The sequence below is a fragment of the Tympanuchus pallidicinctus genome, unplaced genomic scaffold (genome assembly GCF_026119805.1).
Source record: "Tympanuchus pallidicinctus isolate F22 unplaced genomic scaffold, pur_lepc_1.0 scaffold18, whole genome shotgun sequence".
Lineage (NCBI taxonomy): Eukaryota > Metazoa > Chordata > Aves > Galliformes > Phasianidae > Tympanuchus > Tympanuchus pallidicinctus.
This window is the reverse complement of record NW_026294699.1, coordinates 1795511-1816162: the sequence shown is the minus strand read 5'-3', so window position 1 is coordinate 1816162 and position 20652 is coordinate 1795511. Positions and strand designations below refer to the sequence as shown.

At 52.8% G+C, this 20652-nt stretch overlaps 1 protein-coding gene across 8 annotated transcripts in view; it reads left to right on the top strand.

The window, feature by feature from the left end:
• Nucleotides 1-563: 563 nt before the first annotated feature.
• Nucleotides 564-20652, top strand: part of CAPN15 (calpain 15) — a 48915-nt gene continuing 28826 nt past the window's right edge. The window contains exons 1-6 of one of the 8 annotated variants that reach the window (XM_052680251.1): nucleotides 705-880; nucleotides 5164-5512; nucleotides 5599-5783; nucleotides 8234-8286; nucleotides 9326-9471; nucleotides 14347-14666. In XM_052680251.1, coding sequence (XP_052536211.1) covers nucleotides 14491-14666 — 176 coding nt within the window. In that variant the 5' untranslated portion in view covers nucleotides 705-880; nucleotides 5164-5512; nucleotides 5599-5783; ... (1 more) ...; nucleotides 9326-9471; nucleotides 14347-14490. Of the gene's footprint in view, nucleotides 583-699; nucleotides 881-5163; nucleotides 5513-5598; nucleotides 5784-8233; nucleotides 8287-9325; nucleotides 9472-14346; nucleotides 14667-20652 lie in introns of those variants that run through there. The other 7 variants (XM_052680250.1, XM_052680252.1, XM_052680257.1 and 4 more) reach the window with 7 other exon arrangements.

Below are 20652 nucleotides of genomic sequence, written 5' to 3'. Positions count from 1 at the left end.
CAGCTGCCCAGAGAGGCTGTGGATGCCCCGTCCATCCCTGGAGGTGTTCAAGGCCAGGCTGGATGGGCAGCCTGGTCTGGTATGAAATGGGGAGGATGGTGGCCCTGCGTGTGGTGGGGGTTGGAGATTCACGATCCTTGAGGTCCCTTCCAAACCTGGCCGTTCTGTGATTCTGTGAGTTGCTGACCGGCTTCCGCACCCGTGCAACGGGAGCACGGCGAGCCACGTTGGAGCCGGGGCTCCCAGGTTTTGCACAGGTTCCCGTCGCCGCGTGCCCGCCCGGCTCCAGGCGGACGGAGGTTTGAAGCAGCCCGGAGCCGAACCCTAATTTGCTTCACGCACCGCCAGGTCATTAAGAGATGCAATTAGCGGGGCGGGGACGGAGTGCGACAACGCTGAGCCTCGGGGTTCCGATCTCAGCACCGGGCACGCCCGAGCCGCGGCCTCGCCTCCCGCCACCCTCGGCCTTCAGAGCCGCCGGCTGCGATCCCCGCCCCGCCCGGCTCCCCGCCCCTCCGCCCGGCTCCCGGCTCGCACCGCTCCGCCGCCTCCTTCCGCTGCTGCCGCGCGCCGCCGCTCGGGGTTTGTAGTTCGCTCCTGCTATTCACGACGGCCTCTGCGCCGTTTCCGCGCCGTAGCGTCCGGAGGGCGGGATGGGGCGCTACGCCACGGCGGCGGCGTAAGGGCGGGCGTGGGGACTCTGGGGCAAGGCCGAGCCGGCGGCGGAGCGGGAGGAAGGCGGCGGCGGCGGAACGGCCGTGCGCCGCGGAGGAGGGAGAGAGGGAGGAGGAAGAGGAGGAGGAGGAGGAGGGGGCGAAGTTACTGCGCCCGGCGGGAAGTGCGGGGCCGCGGGCACGGCGAGAGCAGCGCGGCCGTTCAGGTAAGCGGGGCCGGGGGGCCTCCGGGAGCGGGGGCCGCTTCCCCGCAACGGGCCGCACGGAGCAGCCGCGTTGCCTGCGGCCGGGCACGGGCCGCCCCCGCGCCGATCGGCACCACCTGTTGGAGGAGCGCGGCTCTGCCCCGGGGGGCTGCGGGGCCGGCGGGCTCGGGGGCTCCGTGCCGTCCCGAGGCGCTGGAGCTGTTCCGAGGGTCCGCTGCCGCGCGGCTCGGGGGGAGGAAGGAGCGCCGGCTCTCCGTGACCGCCCCATTTTTTGAGCCGCTCATCGGTCCGCATCCCAGCCCTCCTCGGCTTCGGGAGCAGAGAGTTGGGATGGCTGGGTGATGGGAGCTGTGTGATGGGAGCTGTGTGTGCTGTGAGCCTGGTATCAGGTTGGGATGTTGGGATGGGAGCTGTGTGTGCTGTGAGCCTGGTATCAGGTTGTGATGGGAGCTGTGTGTGCTGTGTCCTCATGGCAGGTTGGTTCCTCTGAGCACTGCCTTCAGACTGAAATCTTAGCATGCCGTGGGCCCGCAGTGTGGAAGGGTGGTTTCCCATGGTCAGACAGAAGGTACAACCGTGGAGCTGATGCTCTGGGGGGCAACAGTGCCTGGGCATGATGCCTGTCGATCTCATTGTGGTCACAGAATCACAGAATGGCCCAGGTTGGAAGGGATCTCAAGGATCTTGAAGCACCAACCCCCTGCCACAGGCAGGGCCACCAACCTCCACTTTTAATACCAGCCCAGGCTGCCTGTGCTCATGTTGGAGCCTTTCCTCACCCTGCTGTAGGGCTCCTGTAGGACCTCATCTTTCTTCCCTCTCGTGCTGGCTGTGGCTGGTGGTGAAGTGCAGCAGGATTGGGCTGTGGGTGAGGAATGAGCTGCAGGAGCATATGGGGTGGGTGAAGCAGCTGGTGCTGCTGTCCTTTGGCTCCAATGTGAATGTGACCCTACCATGTGTCAGAGAGGTGTGATCCAAAGTGCTGTGGTTTCAGGTAACTGGGGATGTTAGCTTGCTGTAACTTGTATCAGCTGCTGTTTGTGTCTGAGGCTGATGCGACTCCTTTCCCAGGTGGACCCTGAGGCTGTAGAGCCCTTTGGGGAGGTTTCATGTGACTTGGAGCCTGCCAGGCCGGATTGCTTGGTCAGGGAACAGGAGAACTGCAGGCTCAGTCTGGTGACTTGGAGCATACGGGAGCCCAAGGCGTGTGCCAGTCATGATGCTGTGTGAGTTGGAATAAAACAAAAGTGCTAAAGTTGCACAATCACAGAATCACAGAATCACAAGGTTGGAAACGACCTGCATGATCATCCAGTCCAACCACCCTCCCATTGCTATCAGTGCCACAAGCACTAAACCATCTCTCGTAGCTCCTCATCCAGGCGCCTCTTGAACACTGCCAGGGACGGCGACTCCACCACCTCCCTGGGCAGCCATTCCAGTGCCTGACCACCCTTTGAGAGAAAAAGTTTCTCCTAATATCCAACCTAAACCTCCTCTGGTACAACTTCTTGCCATTTCCTTGGGTCCTACTATTTGCCTGGGAGAAGAGGCCAGACCCTTTTGCACCACAGCCTCCCTTCAGGAAGTTGTAGAGTGCAATGAGGTCTCCCCTGAGCCTCCTCTTCTCCAGACTGAACAACCCCAGCTCCCTCAGCCGCTCCTCATAAGACCTGTGCTCCAGACCCCTCACCAGTTTCACTGCCCTTCTCTGGACACGCTATATACAGGGGAAAAAAAGAAAAAAAGCTGGGTGACCTGTTCAGCCTGGCAGTGGCTGAGGGATGGGGTGAACCTCTGAAGGGCTGCGCTGCTGAGGGCTCTATCTGCGGAGGGAATGGCCCAAAGCCTATGGCTGGGAGTGGGAGGCTTTTCATGGGGGAAATCCGCTGCTTTGGGTTGTCCCAGAGGTTTTATGGGAAGGTCTGGAGGTGGCTGTGTAACAGACTGGGAGCTGATAAACACGAAGGGGAGTGACTTTTTACATGGGCATATAGTGACAGGGTAAGTTGGAAGGGTTTTAAACCAAAAGAAGGGAGATTTCAGGGAGAGAATTCTTCACTCAGAGGGTGGTGAGGCACTGGCGCTGCTGCCCAGAGCTGGGGATGCTCCCGTGGATGGGCTGTGGGCAGCCTGAGCTGGTGGGGGGCAGCCAGCCCAATGCAGGGGTGGATCTGGGGGGGCTGTGAGGGCTATTCCCACCCAGCCGTGCTGTGGTTCGGTGCTGGGGCAGCACCCCTAGAGAGCAGCACTGTGAGCTGGAACATGGGGCTGTGAGGAAGGTCACAGGCAGTGCAGCCTTGGGAAGGCTGCTTATGTGGGTTGGATGTGAGATCTGGGGGCTTCCTCCTCCTTTTTCTGCCTCAGCAAGGCGTGCTGTCTGCACGCTCTCCCAAATCTTCCTGCACTTGGCTGTTTCAAGAGGTGTTGCTCTCCTTGTGCTCAGCTGAGGAAGGCACAAGGACTGCTGGCTGTGCACGAGGAGCGTTTCACTCTTGCCTTCACAGCTCCCCTCCCTGCACATTCTTGTCTGGGATGGTGGGAAATGACAGAGTTGTTCCCAAAGCTTGCTCACATTTGGTTTTAAAGGCGAGGGGAAGTTTTGTTTGCCATTTCCTCTCACCGTGGAAGAAAAAAAAAGCATGCTGCCCGAGTGTCTGGGCAGAAGGGGAAGCCCTGGAAAGGAAATAAGATCTGAAGAAATGTGTCACCAGCAGAAAGCACAATTGTTTCTCTACATTCACATCTCAGAGCGCAGCCCCGCTCATCCAGCTGCTGTTTGACAGCCAAGATAATGCATTTATATTGATGCAATTAGCAGGACGGGGGTTTTGCTGGATGGCTTGGGGGCAGCGAGCTTTTCAGTCTAACTCCAGCAAATAGATTGGGGAGGGCTGGAAAGCTGCCGTGGGTTGCTGCAATTGGCCCTTTGGGTTTCTGGAGGTTGAGTACATAACTGCTGCTATTTCCTATTGTGTTGTACCCTGCCTCAGTGAAAAGAAAATAACTTGAGGGAACACGGGGTTATTTTTGCCAGCTTGAAATGATCAAGTTTGATTTCTAAAAACCCGAGTCTTTAGGCTTGTGCATTAGAAACAGCACTGGAACCGTATGTCTGTTCAAGTGCGCTTTGCCGATGGTACGAGCTCTGAAACGCATTCATAAGAGAGAAACAGCTCTTCTGTTCCTGCCACGCAGCCCCTTTTGTGGAACCCAGGGTGCCTGTTCAGCGCCGGGATCCGGCCTGGTGTTGGCGTTAGGGCTGGTGGAGCTGTGTGCCTGCGGCTCAGCTGGCACTGCTTGGGCTCTGGGCGCAGCCAGGAGGTCTTTACTTTAAGCTGCTGGGAGTTAAGCGGTTTGTCTTCGTAGACAGTGCGTATGTGGACACATCTCCTGCAAGGAAAATGACGTGATGTGCTGTCAGCTGATGTAGGCAGCTGGGGGGTGCTCTGTCCTGCCGTGTTTAGCTCGCCGCCTCATCAGCTCTGAGAAGACCTCTGGCTTTGCTGTGAGTGCATCAGCAGCGCTGCAGGCCAGGCATTCCCTGTGTTGTGCAGAGCTTTGGGCCAAAAGGGCCGGGATGCTCCCTTCAAACCTTGATCAGAGCATTGCTTACTTTCTTCTGGTTCCTAAGCAGCATTTCTTGCCTGCTCCATAGCACTCTTCATGCGCTGCTTTGCTGTGGCTAGCAGTGCAGGCCCAGCTGTTCACACAGGTCCTCCTTTTCCTACTGCCTGGAATCTCTGTGTTGTGCAAGGAGAGAAAATCCATGAATACTCCGTAACCTACCCCAGCAGCAGCCCGACAAGGTGGCTGAAGGGGCAGGGAGATGGGCACAGAGCAGGGTCTGTCGCTCTCCTGTGCTTCTCCCACACCCCCCTGAATGCTCAGTGATGTTCTGGCTCAAACCTCATTTGCTTTTTTGCCTCCTCCCCAATCTAAAATAGAGATAGCAAAAACGTGCCAGCAAACCAAACGGTGGTGGATGGGGATTCTTGTTGCTCTGTCTTATAAAACTCCAGCCTAAAGGAGACGGCGCTTTCCCTCAGTGTGAATGTCCTTAAAACATGTTGCTCCAAGAGCAGGGAGTGTGAAGGGGAAATGCCCTGCAGGAGGGAGGGCAGCTGGGTTTGCTGGGGCTGGTGTTCAGACTCCATACCTTTTAAGGATGGGATGGGCACATTGGACAGGATCGCATTTGTACTTGGCAATTAGCTGTAAGTGCTAACGATGCTGTGACCACGCAGGGTAGTTAACGTGTCTCTTTGTGTTTCACCATGCAGGCAGCGTGCCCCTCCAGTCCCTGCACAGCAATCCTGCCCTGCTGCTGGTTGTGGAGAGCTGATCAGAGCCCTCATCGCTGGGATCCTGCCGTGCTCCTGAGGCGCTGTGTTATTCAGCACAGCGAGGCTGAGCAGCCGCCTTGCTTGCAGGGTTAGCAGGGCGATAAATCACAGCCAGAGGGGCCGAAACCTTGAGTGAGGAGTGCGAGTCGACTCAGCAGCAGACCAAGCTCTGTCTCCAGGCGAACCGAGCGCCGGCCCATCGCCAGCCTGATGCTGCAGGAAACGAGGAGCCTTCTGGGAGCTGTAGTTCGAGCGGACATCGACTGAGTGACCCAAAATGTGAGAGGTTGGTGGCGTGGGCTGCTGCGATGCCGATCGGCCCCCAGTCTCAGCAGCCCTTATTCTGACGTGTCCCTCCTCTCTGTTCCCCAGCCTGGTGCAGCTGCCGCTCCTCCTGGCAGGCGCAGCGCGTTGCCAGGCTCTGTGCACACCATCTAGCATGCTCCTCCGAGCGGGCCGTGCAGCTGGCGCCTGCAGCAGCCGTTCCATTCCGGGCACGCCGGGCTGAGCTCACACCAACTGGGCATCATCGCACCCGCAGAGCTGAACTGTCTTGGGTGAGAGGCTTTTCTGGCTGCAGCTGGCTCTGTGCTGGGCTGGGAGGGACTGGAAGGAAAAAAAAAAGGCCTTTTCTCGTCTGTTTTGTGAGCGTGGTTACCCCTGCTGCTTCTCTCCCGTGCCTCTTGTCTTTCTGTCTTGTTTTAATTAATTCCTTCTTGAAGCGTTCTCCTCTCTCTGTCTGTGTGAGGGCCACGCGCTCTTATGGGCAGGGATGCTGGCCTGGTTTTATCACAATGAAGAGGAAACTGAGAATGGAAGAGAAAGCGTGTGGTCATTGCAGCCTTAAGCTGTGGAATCTGTGCGCCTGACTGAGGATGTATACGAGGCAATGCATGAGTGGGAAAACTAATCAAAGAAATTCTGCATTGCATTTCCTGTGGTGACTGCAGAGCCCTGGCAGTTCCCAGCACGAGCACAGCAAGGTCCTTTTTTTTTTTTTTTGAAAGCTTGGCTGCTTTCAGAGTAGTGGTTCAGAGCCTGTCCTGCAGGGCCAGGTGGCGTGCAGTGGGCTGAGCTTGTGCTGAGGACGTGCCTGGGGCATCCCATGCAGGGATATGGTGTTCTGATGGGGTAGAGCTTGCATACAACTAAGCTAAGCTAATGTGGCTGTTCTGGAGCAACACGTGTTGGCCTTTTGGGGCTGGCTCTGCTGTGCTACAGCTTTCTGAAAGCATCTGAGTTAGTTTTCAGCCCCCTCATCTGGAGCATAGTGTTTTCCTCATGCAATGGTTATGTTTGTTCAAATAATTGCTCTCATGGGCAAGTACTGCTTAAGGCCCTGTGTGATTGAACACATCCTATGGCTTCAGCTGTATTGGCATAGCTGTATGGTGAAGCAGACAGCAATGCAGTATGGTTATTCCAGGGGAATGTCATAGTGGCATCAGGCACCACTATATCTATATCACCTCAGTTACACCAGATGTTCTTCCAGCCAAATCCAGAGGTGGAAGAGAGGAGTGGGCGGGAATTTGGTGCTTTTCCATAAGGTAACAGCACTGAGCCTGCATAGAAACCATCTTGCCCCCTCAGGTTCATTCTCCCTGTCCCTTCCCAGTCCTCTGGGCTTCTGGTGAAGTTCTCAGCCAATCTTACACTTTTATCTTCTGGTTGTTTGTGATGGAAATGCCAAATGCCACTGCTGTCTGTCAGGCTCACCCTACCTCTGTGCTTGCTTGAGGCACAGCCAGAGATGTGATGGTTTAAATTGAGGTTGATTGTTTGGAAATTGGGACATGATGCTTCATTAAAGCAAGGAAAGTTTGAATTGCATTCAAGTGGCAGAAGGAGGCATGTGGTACTGCTGCCCTTGTGAGAGGAGGCTTTTTTTGGCTCTGGACGTGGCAGTGCACTGAAGACTGGGATTTGTCTCTAGCAAAGGAATGCAACTGGATGTGGTTTGGGTAAATTACATATTTATTGTCTGCCTGATGTCTGTTGAATTAAAGCTGTGGCTGAAGCGTCTGGGGACAGCGTGCTCAGGGGACATCTCCTCCTCCCTCTTCCTCTGAGACTGCTTTCACATCTGTGCCCTGGGCTTTTGCTGGCTCTGAGACTGCACTTCTTGCTGCAACTCTCTTCCCCTCCCTTCTTCAGTGGCCGGCTCTTCATCTGCTTATCTGTCAGCTTAGCATGATCAGAAGATACAATCCCTGGTGTCCTTTTGGGTGTGACCTTGCGTTTGTGCTACGCTTGGGCATCTGTGACTCCCCATGAACTCGAGTGGCTGATGGCACACAGCTGAGATCTGCCTTTCTCAGAGACCAGGAGGAAACTCCTGGGTCAAGTCCAGTTCAACCCTGTTGGGTCATCTTGTGCAGGTCATGAACTTCACCAGGAGTTAATTGTTGGAACTGACTGCGTGCTTTTCCCCAGCCCTTCTGGAGCAGTTGGTCCAGAGATCTCCTCTGACTTCCAGCCCTTTCATTTCAGCATCCAGTTCTCCTGGGCTGGTTTCTTGTTCTTGTGCCACAGCAGTGTTGTCTTGCAGATGAGAGATGACTTGCAAATTTTGTTTTCCTTCCCTGGTTCATTGTAACTTTTGGTCCTGTGGCAGCAGTGGCTTGTGGTGTAGATTTATCCTGAGATATGCGAAAGCTGCTTTGTTTTTCTGTTGTTTCTCTCTGGGAGGTTGGTGTTGTTGAGCCTGTTTATTTCCATGTTGTGCTTTTGACTGTTCTAAGTGCAGGTGGAGCTCTGAGCTGCACAGTTGGAGTGTTAGTGAGTGCAGAGGGGCACTTTTTGCATTGCTGTCACTTCTCTTTTTTTAATGTTTGTCCTTGCTACTTTTGCAATCTTGCCCATTCAGGAGGGAGAGATGTTGTCAGAAACAGCTGAATCAAGGTGAACTTGATAAAGCAAATGTATTGGAGAGCCAGTGCCTGGCTCTGACTCGTGTTTATCTCTAGCTGTGAATGTGCAATAACAACAGTTCTGTTCTGCACAGGCTGGCACAGCCTCAGACTGGAAGATCTGCTGTTTACCAATCAACACTCTGCTGTAAGTGAGAAGGGGAAGAAAACGTTTTATTGCTGCTGGGTAACCCAGTGTCTAGTTAAACCTATCCGAGGGGAAAAAATAAAGAAAAGGAAACTAAGAGCACACGTGTTACTCAAGATGCATTTTTCCTGGCAGGGGGCCCACGTGTGTGTTTTTCCTGCAAAGCATCCCTGCTTATGCTGCTTCCCGTTGAAGCTGCAGCATATCAGTAGCAGCAGATAAAGGCTTCCTGGTTGTCACAGTGTGACTGGTCTCAGCAGGCAGTCTGTCAGGGTGATTTTGCAGCCTGGCATGTTTTGTAGCTGGGGTATTCTGTGGGCTGAGGAGGATGACAGAGCTCTGCTGCCAGGATTATAAATGCACAGAGAAAAAGATCTGGAAATTGGATCTGTTGGTAAAGCTTCCCAAGACTGGATGCTGTGGCTTGTCTTGTTTTGTTTCTTCCCCTTGTCTCTGTCTGTGGCCTCACTGCAATGTTGTTAATGAGATGGGCTGGTTAATGAGATGAGCCGTGCCAGCCCACACGCTTGTTAGCACTGCACTCCAAAGGCAGCCACAGTTGGCCAGTAAACTGGAAGATACAAGTTGCCCTGCTGCACTTCGCTGAAGTAATGCTAATTGACTTAATAGAGCACCCGGTGGTAGAGGTTTGTTTGTTTTGTGTTTTATTCTGTGCAAATCCAGGCCCTGCTTCTGCTGTGGCTTTGTTGCTGTTTTTCGTTCTTATTCAGGTGGGCCTTCCCACTCTTTAGTGATGGAGATGGGTTTGAAGTTAACCTTTATTTTGAAGAAGCCTTCCTGTCCGTTGTCTTCACCACAGCTTGTAATTAAGTTGCCTATTTCCCATTTCAAATCTGTATAATCCCCTCTCTCAAAGTGACCGTGATGGATCTCCAGTAGCTCACTGGGTAATCTATCCCTGGTTTACAGTGTGCTGTGCAAGGGAGAAGAGGAAACTTTTCAGGCTTTGACGCGAATTGCTTTGTGGCTAAGCTGGCTCTGCAATAAATCTACTTTTCCTATCAATCTTTTGCTTCAGGCTTTGGACACCTCTTCCTCTGCCTGCACACTTATGAAGAGTCAGTGCTGGGCATTGAGTGCAGCTCAGCCCAACTCGGCTGATGTGTATGAGTTTCTTCTGGGTTAAAGTTGGGCCAGAACCTGTTTCAAGGCAGCTGAAAGAAGGTAAAGATCCTCAGGCTTGCCTTTGCATGTTCATGTCTGTGGCCAGAAAGGTGTGCTGCTGTTCTGGACTTTGCTGAAGTGTAGCATGAAGTATGAGGTCCTGTTATGTGCTGGTCTAGGTTTCCAGGTTAAATTATCTGGTTACCTCATTAACAGCCCATCTAGAAAACTGTGTCCAGGCACCTAATTTCATTTAATTAGATTTCCACAAGTGGATCAGCAATTTGTATCTTGCTGTGATTAGGAAAACAGCTTATTTGCAGCTTCCAGTCCCCTGGATTTTCATCTTGGGCCAGCAATCCTGATACTGGCCTCTCTCCTCCCAGCCCTACTGCCCCGTAATGAACATTTCAGTGGGTAAACTTCTCCCTTTTCTGCATCTCCCTGCCCTCCCATTTGTGGTGCTGTGTAATGCTGGGCATCCTCGTGCCTGGTGAGCCTGAGTGCTTCTTGGCCCTGGCAGGTAGAGCAGTGCCTTGAGTCACAGGACTGTGTCCCGAGTCAAGCTGTGTGCTAAGCCTGAAGGCTGAAACAGCTTCCCACTGGGCTGTCCTTCCTGTTAGACCTATGCCTCCTCAGTCTGCTCCTGGAGGGACTTTCCCACCCCTGCCTTCCGGCAACTTTGCAAGGAACTGGAACTTTCTGACAGCTTAATTTCCTGCCAAGGCTGCAGCACTCGGGCTGCCTTACATTGCTGGCTCAGCAGGTGAGGGTGGGAAGAAAGAGCAGCAAAACTCCATTTCTTGTCCCCAGGACTCCAGCTTTGTGCAGGACACTTACTTGATCAGCATGGGGCATTTGGTTTGCTTGGCTGTTTTGCAGCATGGGTCTTGCTGGCAGCCGTGGGAGCTTTTGCTGTGCTTGAGCTCTCCTTGAGTTGGGGTTTAGCATCTTGGATTTCAGTCTGGCCTGTTTCTGTGTGATGTGGATGTCTTACTGCTTGTCTGCTCTTTTCCTGCCTTATGGGGAAAAAGATAGCTTGTTCTCCCATCCTTCTTTTATCTTATGTCTCTTCTTTTATCAAGGTCCTCTCAGCATGGTGAATGCAGATCGTGCTCAGCTTGGTGCCCATGCCTGCCTTTACACATGCACAGGTTTTGCCACCCTGCTCTGAGCGTTGAGGAGCTTGGCTGCTCGTCACTTGCTGTGTACACAAATGCTTGAGCTGCTTTTACTTGCTCGGTTGGTATGACACCATCAGGCCTCTGTGCTACGTCCAGCCTTAGTTACCTGTGCCTGACCTCTCACTATTTGGGTGGGGATGTCTCAGGAACCCTTGTTTCAGCTTGCAAGCAACAAGTTGCATGTGTGTGAAAGCAGAGAGCTTTGCTCCTTAGGGTGAGAGCAGGTCCAGCCTTTCTGATGCCCAAGGCAGGGACGTGCACACAGTTGAGGGAAGAGAAGGGCTGGTAGTGGCAGCCTCTGTGTTGTAGCAGGAGGCTCTCATCTTCCTCTGGCACAGCTCTGAGGATGCTTTTCCTCCAGGTACATGGAGGGACGCTGTGAACAGAGCTGTATGGTGTGCAGGGCATCTGTGTTTTCATTGCTGGGTCCTAGCAGAGAAGGCAGTAGGTCAGAGGTGACTGTATGGGGTTGAGAAACTAATGATGTGACAGAGTCTTGGTCTTAGGTGTGGGAGGCTGAGAGCAGCGAGATGTTGGAAGACTTGGGCAGGAGCTGAGCTGTGTTACGTGAACAGATAACAAAAGGAGCGTGGGGAGCATCTATCACGTACCAGGGGGCTTCTGCACACAGGACCAGGTGAGGTGAATCTGCCCTTGGCATTTTCAGGGGCTGGAGCAGCTCCAGAAATCTGTCTCTTCCTGCTGTGTGCCGGAGGGAAGAGCTTGGGCTCAATCCTAGGAACATCTTGGGACAAGCTGATCCTGCAGTTTCCTAGATACATTGGAACACGTGAGCTAGGTCTTGTTTTTCTTTTATCTTTTTTGTTTGTTTGCTTATTTGTTTTTCACTTCAAAATGGAAATCTACTTTGGAAGGGAAGGTGATTGAGGACATCTGTGCTTGGCTTTGCGTGCTGTGGCAGAAGGGCTGGGACCCAACCTGCTCGCTGGTGTTGAGGCATAGAGCTCATCCTGCACCCTGGCAACCTCTCAGCTCTCCAGCAGCAGGAGCAACCTCTGCAGGGAAGCTCTGCTGTCCTGAGCTTGCTGCCAGAGCCTGCTGCTCCCAGTATCAGTGCAAACTGAGGAAGGGTCTGCCTCGCAAACCAGCGTGAATGCATGCGAGTGACTTGGAAGCAGAAGGATGAAATCTATTTTAGTTTTGGAAGCAATATTTTGGGAGCAGTTAAGCAGTGTCAGTTGAAACCTGATAATTATCACAGCTGCGAGGGGTAAAAAAAACCAAAATCCCAACTCAGCATCTTACTAAGGTGCTTAACTGCTCATTTCCATGAATGAGTTCCACCCTTCCTGAGACATTTCAATCTATTTGCTTTGTTTCTTCCTGTCCTGATGAGGTAGGTGGAAGCTGTGCTTTATTTATTAGAAGGAAAATCCTGTTCCTTTGTGCCAAGGCAGAGGAGCTGCTGGCAGTTTGCTCCCCCTGAGTTCTGCTCTGCTCAGCATGGGCTGTGTACCTGCATGGGGCATCTCCTGCCCAATGGGAGAAGCTCCTAAAAAATAAAGCTCAGTGCTTTCGGTGAGGCTTTCCTCTTTGTAGCCCTTTTTAATTGACCCCTTCCCTTGCTAGGGTGTAGTTTGCATTCTCATCTTTCCATCTTGCAGACTCTTCCTTTGCTTATTGTTGGCCAAAGGCGTTTTCTGGCTCAGCGTGGCAAGCAGGTACGTGTTTTGCATTGAGCTGCAGCGATGCCTCTCCTCCTGTTTGCAAACGGACTCCATTCAGTGCTTCCCTCTGCACTGTTTGCTGCCTGCTCTCACCTGGTGCAAAGGGTAACCCTGGAGAGAAGGATTTACTGCTTTGCCCAGAGAAATCCGATTTCACGCAGCGCTCGCAGCCAAGCAGCCCATGTAGACCAGACAGTCTTGGAGATCACCAGGACTTAGCAGGGTTATCCTGCACCTATTTATAGGTCCCTGCCCAGCTCCACCCACCGCTGGGTTTTAAAGCAGGGTTCCCAGCCTCTCTCCTTTCTGCAGCCTTGCTCTGGTCCCCGGTGCAGACCTGAGGAGGAGGAAGGGCTGAGACGTGAGCGACGCGCTGGGAGCCAGCAGCGATGCCGGCAGCAGGCAGGTCTTGTGCCTGTTGTGGTGAGCTAAAACTGGCGCTTCTGCACGTAGGAGGAAGAAGCAAAGGGCTCTGCTTTTCCAGCTCAGGACTCAGAGGAGGAAGCGATCTCGATCCAGTCTGTGGAATGGCTTCGTTAGGCGGTTTGTGCAGGGGAGAAGGCTGTTAGCAAATCGAGCATCCCACCTTCTGCTTGGCACTGCCTGGAGTGAACTCTGCGGGGCTGTTTCTGCCCAATTTGCTTTTACTTTGTGTTTTTTCTTGTGGGAAAACACAACTCCAAGGTGAGGCAGCTTGTTCTCTCAGCAGGGTGTGAAACTGGGCTGTCTCAGTCAGAGTTGAACTGATGACACTGGGAGATACTTCCCCTCACATCACTGCTTTCAGTTAGCCAGGAAATCAGATTTATTGCAAGCTAATTGCCCAAGTTGGAGGAAATGAGAGAGGAAGTGCCAGGGATCCACCTTGGCTGGACCTGCAAGAAATCAAAGTCCTGGTGTTGTGCAGGGAGCTCAGTGTGGAGATGTGATGTCTTCAGTCTGCCTGGTGCACAGCAATTAGGCAGACCAATTACAGCAAAGTAATCGAGGTAGGGAAAATCGTGTTCTTGAGCTTTTATTTTTACCAGTTCTATTTCCTTAGCACAGGCTTTGCAGGTTGCAGAGAAGGCACCGTGACAAAGTAGCTAATGTTCTTCAGTTAATGGCCTTATGCAGGCACGTTTCAGTGTTAAGCTTGTAGCAAAACTGCACCTGCTCCTTGAGCTGCTGCATTTGAGAGGCTGTTATCTATCAAGGCCTTTCTTGGTCCCTCAGAACAACCCCGGGATTGAAAAGCTGTATTTTAGGAATCTTTGTTTCAGCCTTTTTGCTGTGCAAAGTAGATTCTTCGCAAAGGTCTTTGTACAGTTCATTCATCTCTGTAAATCCTGGTGGGTAATTGAATAAGCTCAGCTGTGCTAATTTTTTCTTCTTCCTCCTTTCTTCTTTTCTCTCTGTTAAATGTTCCCTTGATCCGCTCCTTCTGACACGCATCCAGAGTGCCGTGCCTCTCTCCTTTAAGAAGACATATATGTTTAAACTTCTTTGAATGTCAGAGGACAAGAAATGTTTTTGGGTTTTAACTGTGAGATTCTAAGAAGCGTGAAAGAGAGAGGGCGAAAAGGAAGAACATTCAAAGCCCCAGGCCCACTTCTTTGGGTAGGGGAATGCTCAGAATCTGCTAAAAATTGGCTTGAGCTGAAAGAGAGTATTTCATTGCCCTGGTCACAGAAAACATACTTGTGCAGACGGCCAGTCAGCCCGTATGCAGCGTTACTGCAGTGTTAGTGGGAAGCAGGAACAGAGGGATATTTTGTTTTACGTACATCCTCCCTGCAGACAAACCTGAGCCTGGAAAGTCCTGGTGCTTCCCTGGGGAGATCCTCTTCTGCAGCCCTGCGCTCCACATCTCCAGGCAGCAAAAGCAGGCTTCGGTGACGTGGCCCTGGTCAGAGCATGCACTAACATGCACGCTTCTGCTTCTAAGACAGGAGGGGTGTTGCTGAAATCATACCTTATCTTTCTCTCTTTTTCCTTTTTTTTTTTTTTCTTTCTTTTTTTTTTTTTCTTTTTTTTTTTTTTTCCTTTCCCTTTTCTCTTTTATTTTTTCAACTCTTGATCAGAACCGACCTTCCTTTCTCCAGCGAGTCGGGATCCTTACAGCAGCCCATGCCGCAGCGCCTCGCCTGTCCCACCCGAACTGCCTGTGCCACTGCCTTGGACCTAACCTAGGATAAAGCTCTGCGTGGCCTGGGTAGGGGGGAACCATGGGGAGCTCTGCCTCGTCGCTGGCCGCAGAGACGGAGTCGGACCATGGCTTCACTAGCCCACCCTACCCAGGGCACCCAGCTGTGGGCTGGTATAGGAGTAGTCACGGTGGTCCTGTTTGGGAAAGTGACCTTATAACACGGCAGCAACAGAATTTACACCACCGGCTGCAAAGGTAAGGGGAAGGGGAAGGAGCCTGCTTACCTGCTTGCCTCTCAGCTTCAAGCCACGGCAGTGCAGTGGGGACGAGTCGCTTTGCGTCCTGCTGAGCGTCGGCTCTCATCCAGAGGCTCAGTTCTAGTCCTTGTGAAACTCAGAGCCGAGTTTCCACCGATAGAAGGGTGCCAAACCTCATCTTATTTACCAGGCTGCCAGTGTTTCCTGCAGAATAACTGCAGGACTCTTCCCACCTCTTCCTCACTCACCCCAGTGGTGGAGGTGTCTACCTGGGAATGAGATCTCCATTTAACAAGCTTGCCACCTTCTTGCGGCTCCCTTTTCACCTCCCAACTCACTGTAACTGTCAAAGATGAAGCATTATGACTCCAGGGTGAGTGGGAGAAGTAGCAAGGGTCTTTGAACTTAAAAGAGCGAGAGATGCTGTTTTTGTGACAGTGCAGTGAAATGCTCTGAATACCGGATTGTGGGGAACAAAACACACCAAAACAGACTCTGAAAAAGAGCTCAGTGTTTCCTGCTCTCGCTTTCTGTCCCTCCTTGATAAAATCAGCATCTCAAGATGTGCCTCTGAGTCATTTGGCTGTGCTCGTTCCCCATCAGCCACCTGAGAGTGAGGAATATTTCCTCCTGTTAGAGGGCTGTGTGCTGCATTCAGGCTCTGCTAGGCTGAGAGGTATGCTGAAAGCAGCTAAAAATCCCCAGCCCGGGGGCTTGACTACAGAGACTGCCGTGTTTAATGCTAACACTATCTGAGCCTTTGCCTGAAGCCTGCTTTCTGTAGTGCCAGCCTGGTTGGGTGTCTGTACTTGCTTGAGTCCGTTTGGAGCCACTAGTATTTTAGGAATAGCTGCTTGCTTCTGAGTGTCCCCAAGCTGTTGTGGCTTTCCACTGGAGGCGTTTGCTGTGATGGTCACGTCCTATCTGTGGTGTAGTCCTTGTTTTTGTTGCTGCTGCCAGTCCCAGCAAGTTTACTTCCCAGTGTCTGGTGTTCGACTCGGGGAGACCCCAAGGCACGCAGCGTTGTGCTCTGCTCCTTTGTAGGCCCCTGCCTTGGGTTTCCTAGTTGGGCTCGTAATGGCATGGAAGCAATTAGTTGTTGTCTTTGCTCTCAGTCACGTGTCTGAGTTCTAGCAATGCCTAAGATGCTTTTAAAGGCTGTTTTGTGCAGTTCCCCACCACCACTGCTGCTTGTCCCAGCCTGCAGGGCTGCCCATCCTGCTTGGACCTGCAGCTCTTGGGGGATCGTGCAAACAGAGTTGGGCCCTTCCTGCAGGATGACTCCCTCCAAGCTGCTGCTTTCTCCTCTCTTCCCCAGATGAGCTGAGGAAGGTGTGGAAATAGCAGCAGACTGCCCTGGCACTCCTGTGCACGGCCAGCACTGCCATTCAGGAGCCAGCAGTGCGAATCGGTGCTGCAGGGTGATGTTTGTGCAGCCTGGTTTGTGCCGGCTCTGCCTGCTGCTCCCCATCCTGCAGCCTGCTGGAGCTGGAGAAATTACATGAAATGCTAATGTGTAGAAGTACATTTCCTGCACAGCCAGCCTCCGCAGCGGGGCGGATGTTGGGGCAAGCACAGGAACTTCTGCTCTTTGTGCGGATAAAGGCAGTGTCCTGTGAGGAGCAGTTCGGTGAGAATTATGCTTTTCCTCTGCTGAAGGAGAGAGCTCATCCCAGCTGAGTGCTGCGTGGTTCCTGGAGACAGGAAAATAGCTGGCCATGATTCACCGAGCAGCCTCTGCGTGGGAAGGACTTGCTTTAGGCGGTGATTATGGAAGCGGGTTCAAAAGACGTGCTGAGATCAGCCGGGCTGCCAGGCATCAAAGTCCCCACGGTTCCCATGGTGAGACTGGTGCAGCAACGGGGTGAAGCAGCAGCAGCTGCTTGGTTTCCAGAGAGAAACAGATTAATACACTCTTCTTTTAAAAAAAAAACAAAAGTAAATAGAAGCAGTCCAAGTAGGTGGGTTTGCCTCTTCGTGGCCTCATCCCTGGAGCCCTGTAGTGCAGGAAGGAAATGGAGTACTGGGGAGTTGGTCTGAGGCTGGCCAGGAGTTCTGGGATAGACTTTGCTTTTCCTGCTGGTTTCCTGCCCCTGCCTGTGGCCACCTTCAGAGCTCCTAATGTTTAGATGCTGAAGGCCAGCACAGAGCCAAGCCTGCTGTGGTGTATCCCGTGCCTCAGGGATGCATGCACATCTTGTTAGGAAAACAGGGGTGGGAGTGCTTCACGAGTGGGCTGTTCTTAGGGGGAGATTTCTGTCACAGTGAGGATAGGATTGAGGGCAGAGATCAGTGCTGTGTGGTGTTGGAGGTGTGCTGGAAGCTGTGGTGCCTTGAGGGCTGAGGCTGGTGGTCTACAGCCCTGTCTGCTGGGGACAGCTGGACATGGGAGCAGCAAAAGGACCTTGGTGATGGAAGCAGTAGCCTTGTGACATCCAGATCTGAGTGCCTGTTCTCTTCTGAACCAAGCTGCTTAGTCTCTTTGTATGTGTTAGCATCTCATCCTTTAAACAGGAACACACACCTGCTTTCCCCAGGGTACCGGGAGGGAGCATTAAAGGTACAAATGCATGGTAGTGAAAGGAATCTTGTTGCTAAAATCTCTGCTTGGGGCAAAGATTTTATTTTTAAATAAATCCTCGATAGCTGTGTGTATATTCCAGATGAATTCTGGCTTAGCTCTGAGTCTGCTTGGGCTCCTTCTTGCTTGCACACATGGAGGTGTTGGGGCATTCAGCTGAGCCTGCAGACTCTTCATGGCCAAGGTGAGATGCCACCCCTTCATGGCAAGGTTCCTGCCACACCAAACCCTTCATGAAGCTGCAGGCAGCACAGTACAGTGCCACAGGTGCTGGTGGCAGGACCTTGCTCTGTTGATGCCATTGAGTGCATTGGGAGCCAGGGGCTTGCAGTGCCTTCTCATGCTGCTGCTGGAAGTGGTGGCGGTGGCAACTCTTCCCTGTGCATCCTTCCATACCTGTAAGGTGCTAGGAAGGGATCAGGACACTGATTGTCTTTGAGATTCCATCCCATTCCACACCCATCGTGAAGAGGGGAATCAGGGTCCTGTTCTGGTCAGGGTTTTTGATGGTTGCTGTTCCATCAGTGCAGGGAGATGGACCTTTCCCTGCTGGGCCCTCTGCTCACTGGGGGTCTTTGCGAGGTCCCTGCTGGAGCTGTGCACATGTCAGCACCAGGTTGCTGAGGCTGGGAGCACCCATGGGTTGCAGCACAGTTAAACTGTGAGCTCTGTGTAGCTGAATGTGAGCAGCTCTGTCCACCACTTGGTTTGGCTGGAGCTTTCTGGATGGCTTCCCTTGTCTGGAGAATTGGCGTTTTCTGGAGTTTCCTGCAGCATACTGGAGAAGTGTTCTGTTTTTCTCTAAATACCTTTTCAGAATGAATGCCTCTTGTGAAAGGCCACAGAAATTATCCAAGAGATGGAACACCTCCCCTATGGCCCCTGAAAGCAGCATGGAGAAGGTTCCAGGCAGACCTGATGGTGGCCCTTCAGTATCGAAAGGGGGCTGTAAGAAAGAAGGGGACAGACTCTTTAGCAGGCACTGCTGTGACAGGGCAAAGGGAAACGGTTTCAGACAAAGAGAGGAGATTTAGATTGATGCTAAGATTGGCTCTGATGCTCAGGATGTGCCAGTTCATCACGCTGGAGCAGAGCTGGTGTTGTGCAAGAGCTGCGGTGAGGTGGCTGTGTCCCTGCAGGGGAGCTGTGGCATCCAGCTGGGATGCGGTAGGGAAACCATGCTGCAGGTCATTGTGGATACCTGCTTGGTATCCACATGGGAGCATTGGACTTGGAACTGGTTGCCAGTTCTCACCAAAGCACTGGCAGCTGGAACCTTGCCCCAGAAAGCGTGCAGTGCTGCGGAGCTGGCAGCACGTCGTGCTGTGGCTTCCATCCCTGTCCGTCCGCTTTCTGTGCTGGCTGTTCCAGCACTCCATTTCCTCTCAAAGCCTCTTAATTGTCTAAAATGAGGCTATTTATAGCTCTGGAGCTGTAAAGAAATCAGAGGATGTAGATCAGAGTAGTAGAAACTGAAGTTTTTATTATGATCCCAGATGGCCCCAGTGGTATGAGGGCAAATTTCCCTTTCTCTTCCTCTGCTGCTCCATGCCTCCAAGTCACCTTCCTCATCTCTGTTTTCAACAAACACAGGTAAAAGCCACGGCAGAACTTGTGCTGAGATCTTACCGAGATGCCTGAGTGCCATGCCTGGAATGTTACTGTTACATGTGAAGCTACAAGCAGGCCTGTCACTTCAATCTGCCATTTAGACAGAGTAGCAGCACCTTTTTGTGGTTTTGGGACGCTCTGCAGTAGCTGAGCCCTCTTGTTCACAAAGGTAGGGTCAGGTCCTCATCCAGGTGCGGAGATGTAGGGTCAGGTCCTTCTCCAGGTGCAGGAATTGAGTAATTTTGCTTTGGTGCTCTCAGGATGTGGCTGTGCGTGCAGGAGGTTGGTATCCATCTTTGGCTATGGCCAGATCCAGAGTCCTGTCTTCTTCCTCCCTTTTAGGAAGGGATCCTGGAGCTGCAGTCTTGCTGTGAAAGGGGACAGTCTCTTGTGCACTGTGCTCACTTGTGCTGGGAGAGCCTGGGAGAGCACTTGGGTGTTGTGTTTGGAGCAGGTTGATCCCAGGTGCATATATGCTGTGAGGTGGATTGACGGGAAGTGATTTTGTTGTTCATTTTTTAAGAGTAAAAGGAACCAGAGCAGGATTTTTTCTAGAGCAGCCCTTCTGCCTTGCTCCTTTGACTTTTCTCTTGCTGCAGAGGCAGAAGCCTGGCAGAAGTACAATCCCTTGTCCCCTGGGGAGGTGTCATGCATGTGACCTGGAGCTGTTGGAGAAGCCTCGGTCCTCCAGCAGGAGCTGATGAATGGATGTGGTGACAGCAGTTGCTCAGGAGCCTGAGTGCTGCAAGGAGGGAGCTAGTGGAGGACATGAGGTACGTGGAGCAGAGCCCCTTGAAAGTGCCAGGGAGGAACCACATGCCCTTCCAGCTGATGCTGTGCAGTGTCTGTCCTTAGGGCTGCGCTCCTGCTGCTCTGGGCTTGGCAGAGGGGGCTGAGGGCTGGACCAACTTGCTGCCTGCCTCTAGGGAACTCCCTGACCCTCTGAGCTGTTCAGCACTGCCAGCTGCCCTCTGTCTTCCAGGCTTGTTTTGGAGCTCATTCCTTCCTTGCAAAAGTGGCAGGCACCAGTTGCTGCTGGATTTCCTCTACTGGTAACTTAATCCACTTTGATACCAGTGGCTCTGGTCTTGGGTCTCTGACTACTGTGATTCAGAAATGGGGAGGAGAATGTGTGAAGCTGCAGTCCCCTTTAGCCTGCCTCCATCCCTGGCTGCCAGCACCGAGGTGATGCTGATCCCATCTGGGCTTGGGGCCGGTGCTGGTGTGTGCCAGGACGGGGCAGCGCATGCTGAGCAAACCCCTGAGGCCTTTGTTTGCTCATGTGAAACTGTGTTGCTGTGTGGGACTGCCATGAATAAAAGGCACTTGTTCAAGGGACACAGAGAGGAAAGATAAGCTGTGGTTTGATGCTGTTTCAGTTTGGCAAACTGGGGCTGCAAAACAAAGGACAAATCTGTCTGCTCCTGCCCAGAGGCCTGTGGCTTGCCCGAGGAGATGGCCTTTTCAGCATCTCTCCATCTCAACAGTCTGCCCTGTGCTTTCATTTGAATCGGGATCCTCTTCGTGCTCCATTATGGCCCTGCCTGGGTACAGCAGGGCAGCAGTAGTGCAGCCAGCAGTACAGTGAATCCTGCAGCATCTGTGCCTGCAGCAGCACCGAATCCCTGCGAGGGGCAGGTGCTGGAGGCCACAGAGGGGTGGTGTGAACAGCTGATCCAGAATAACTGCTCCCGCCTTCCAGATGGTATTTATGAGGCTGCAGTAGGATGAGAAAACCGGGAGGAAACTTGATCTGAATTGTGAACGCAGCCCTTCTGGATGGCGGTGGGAC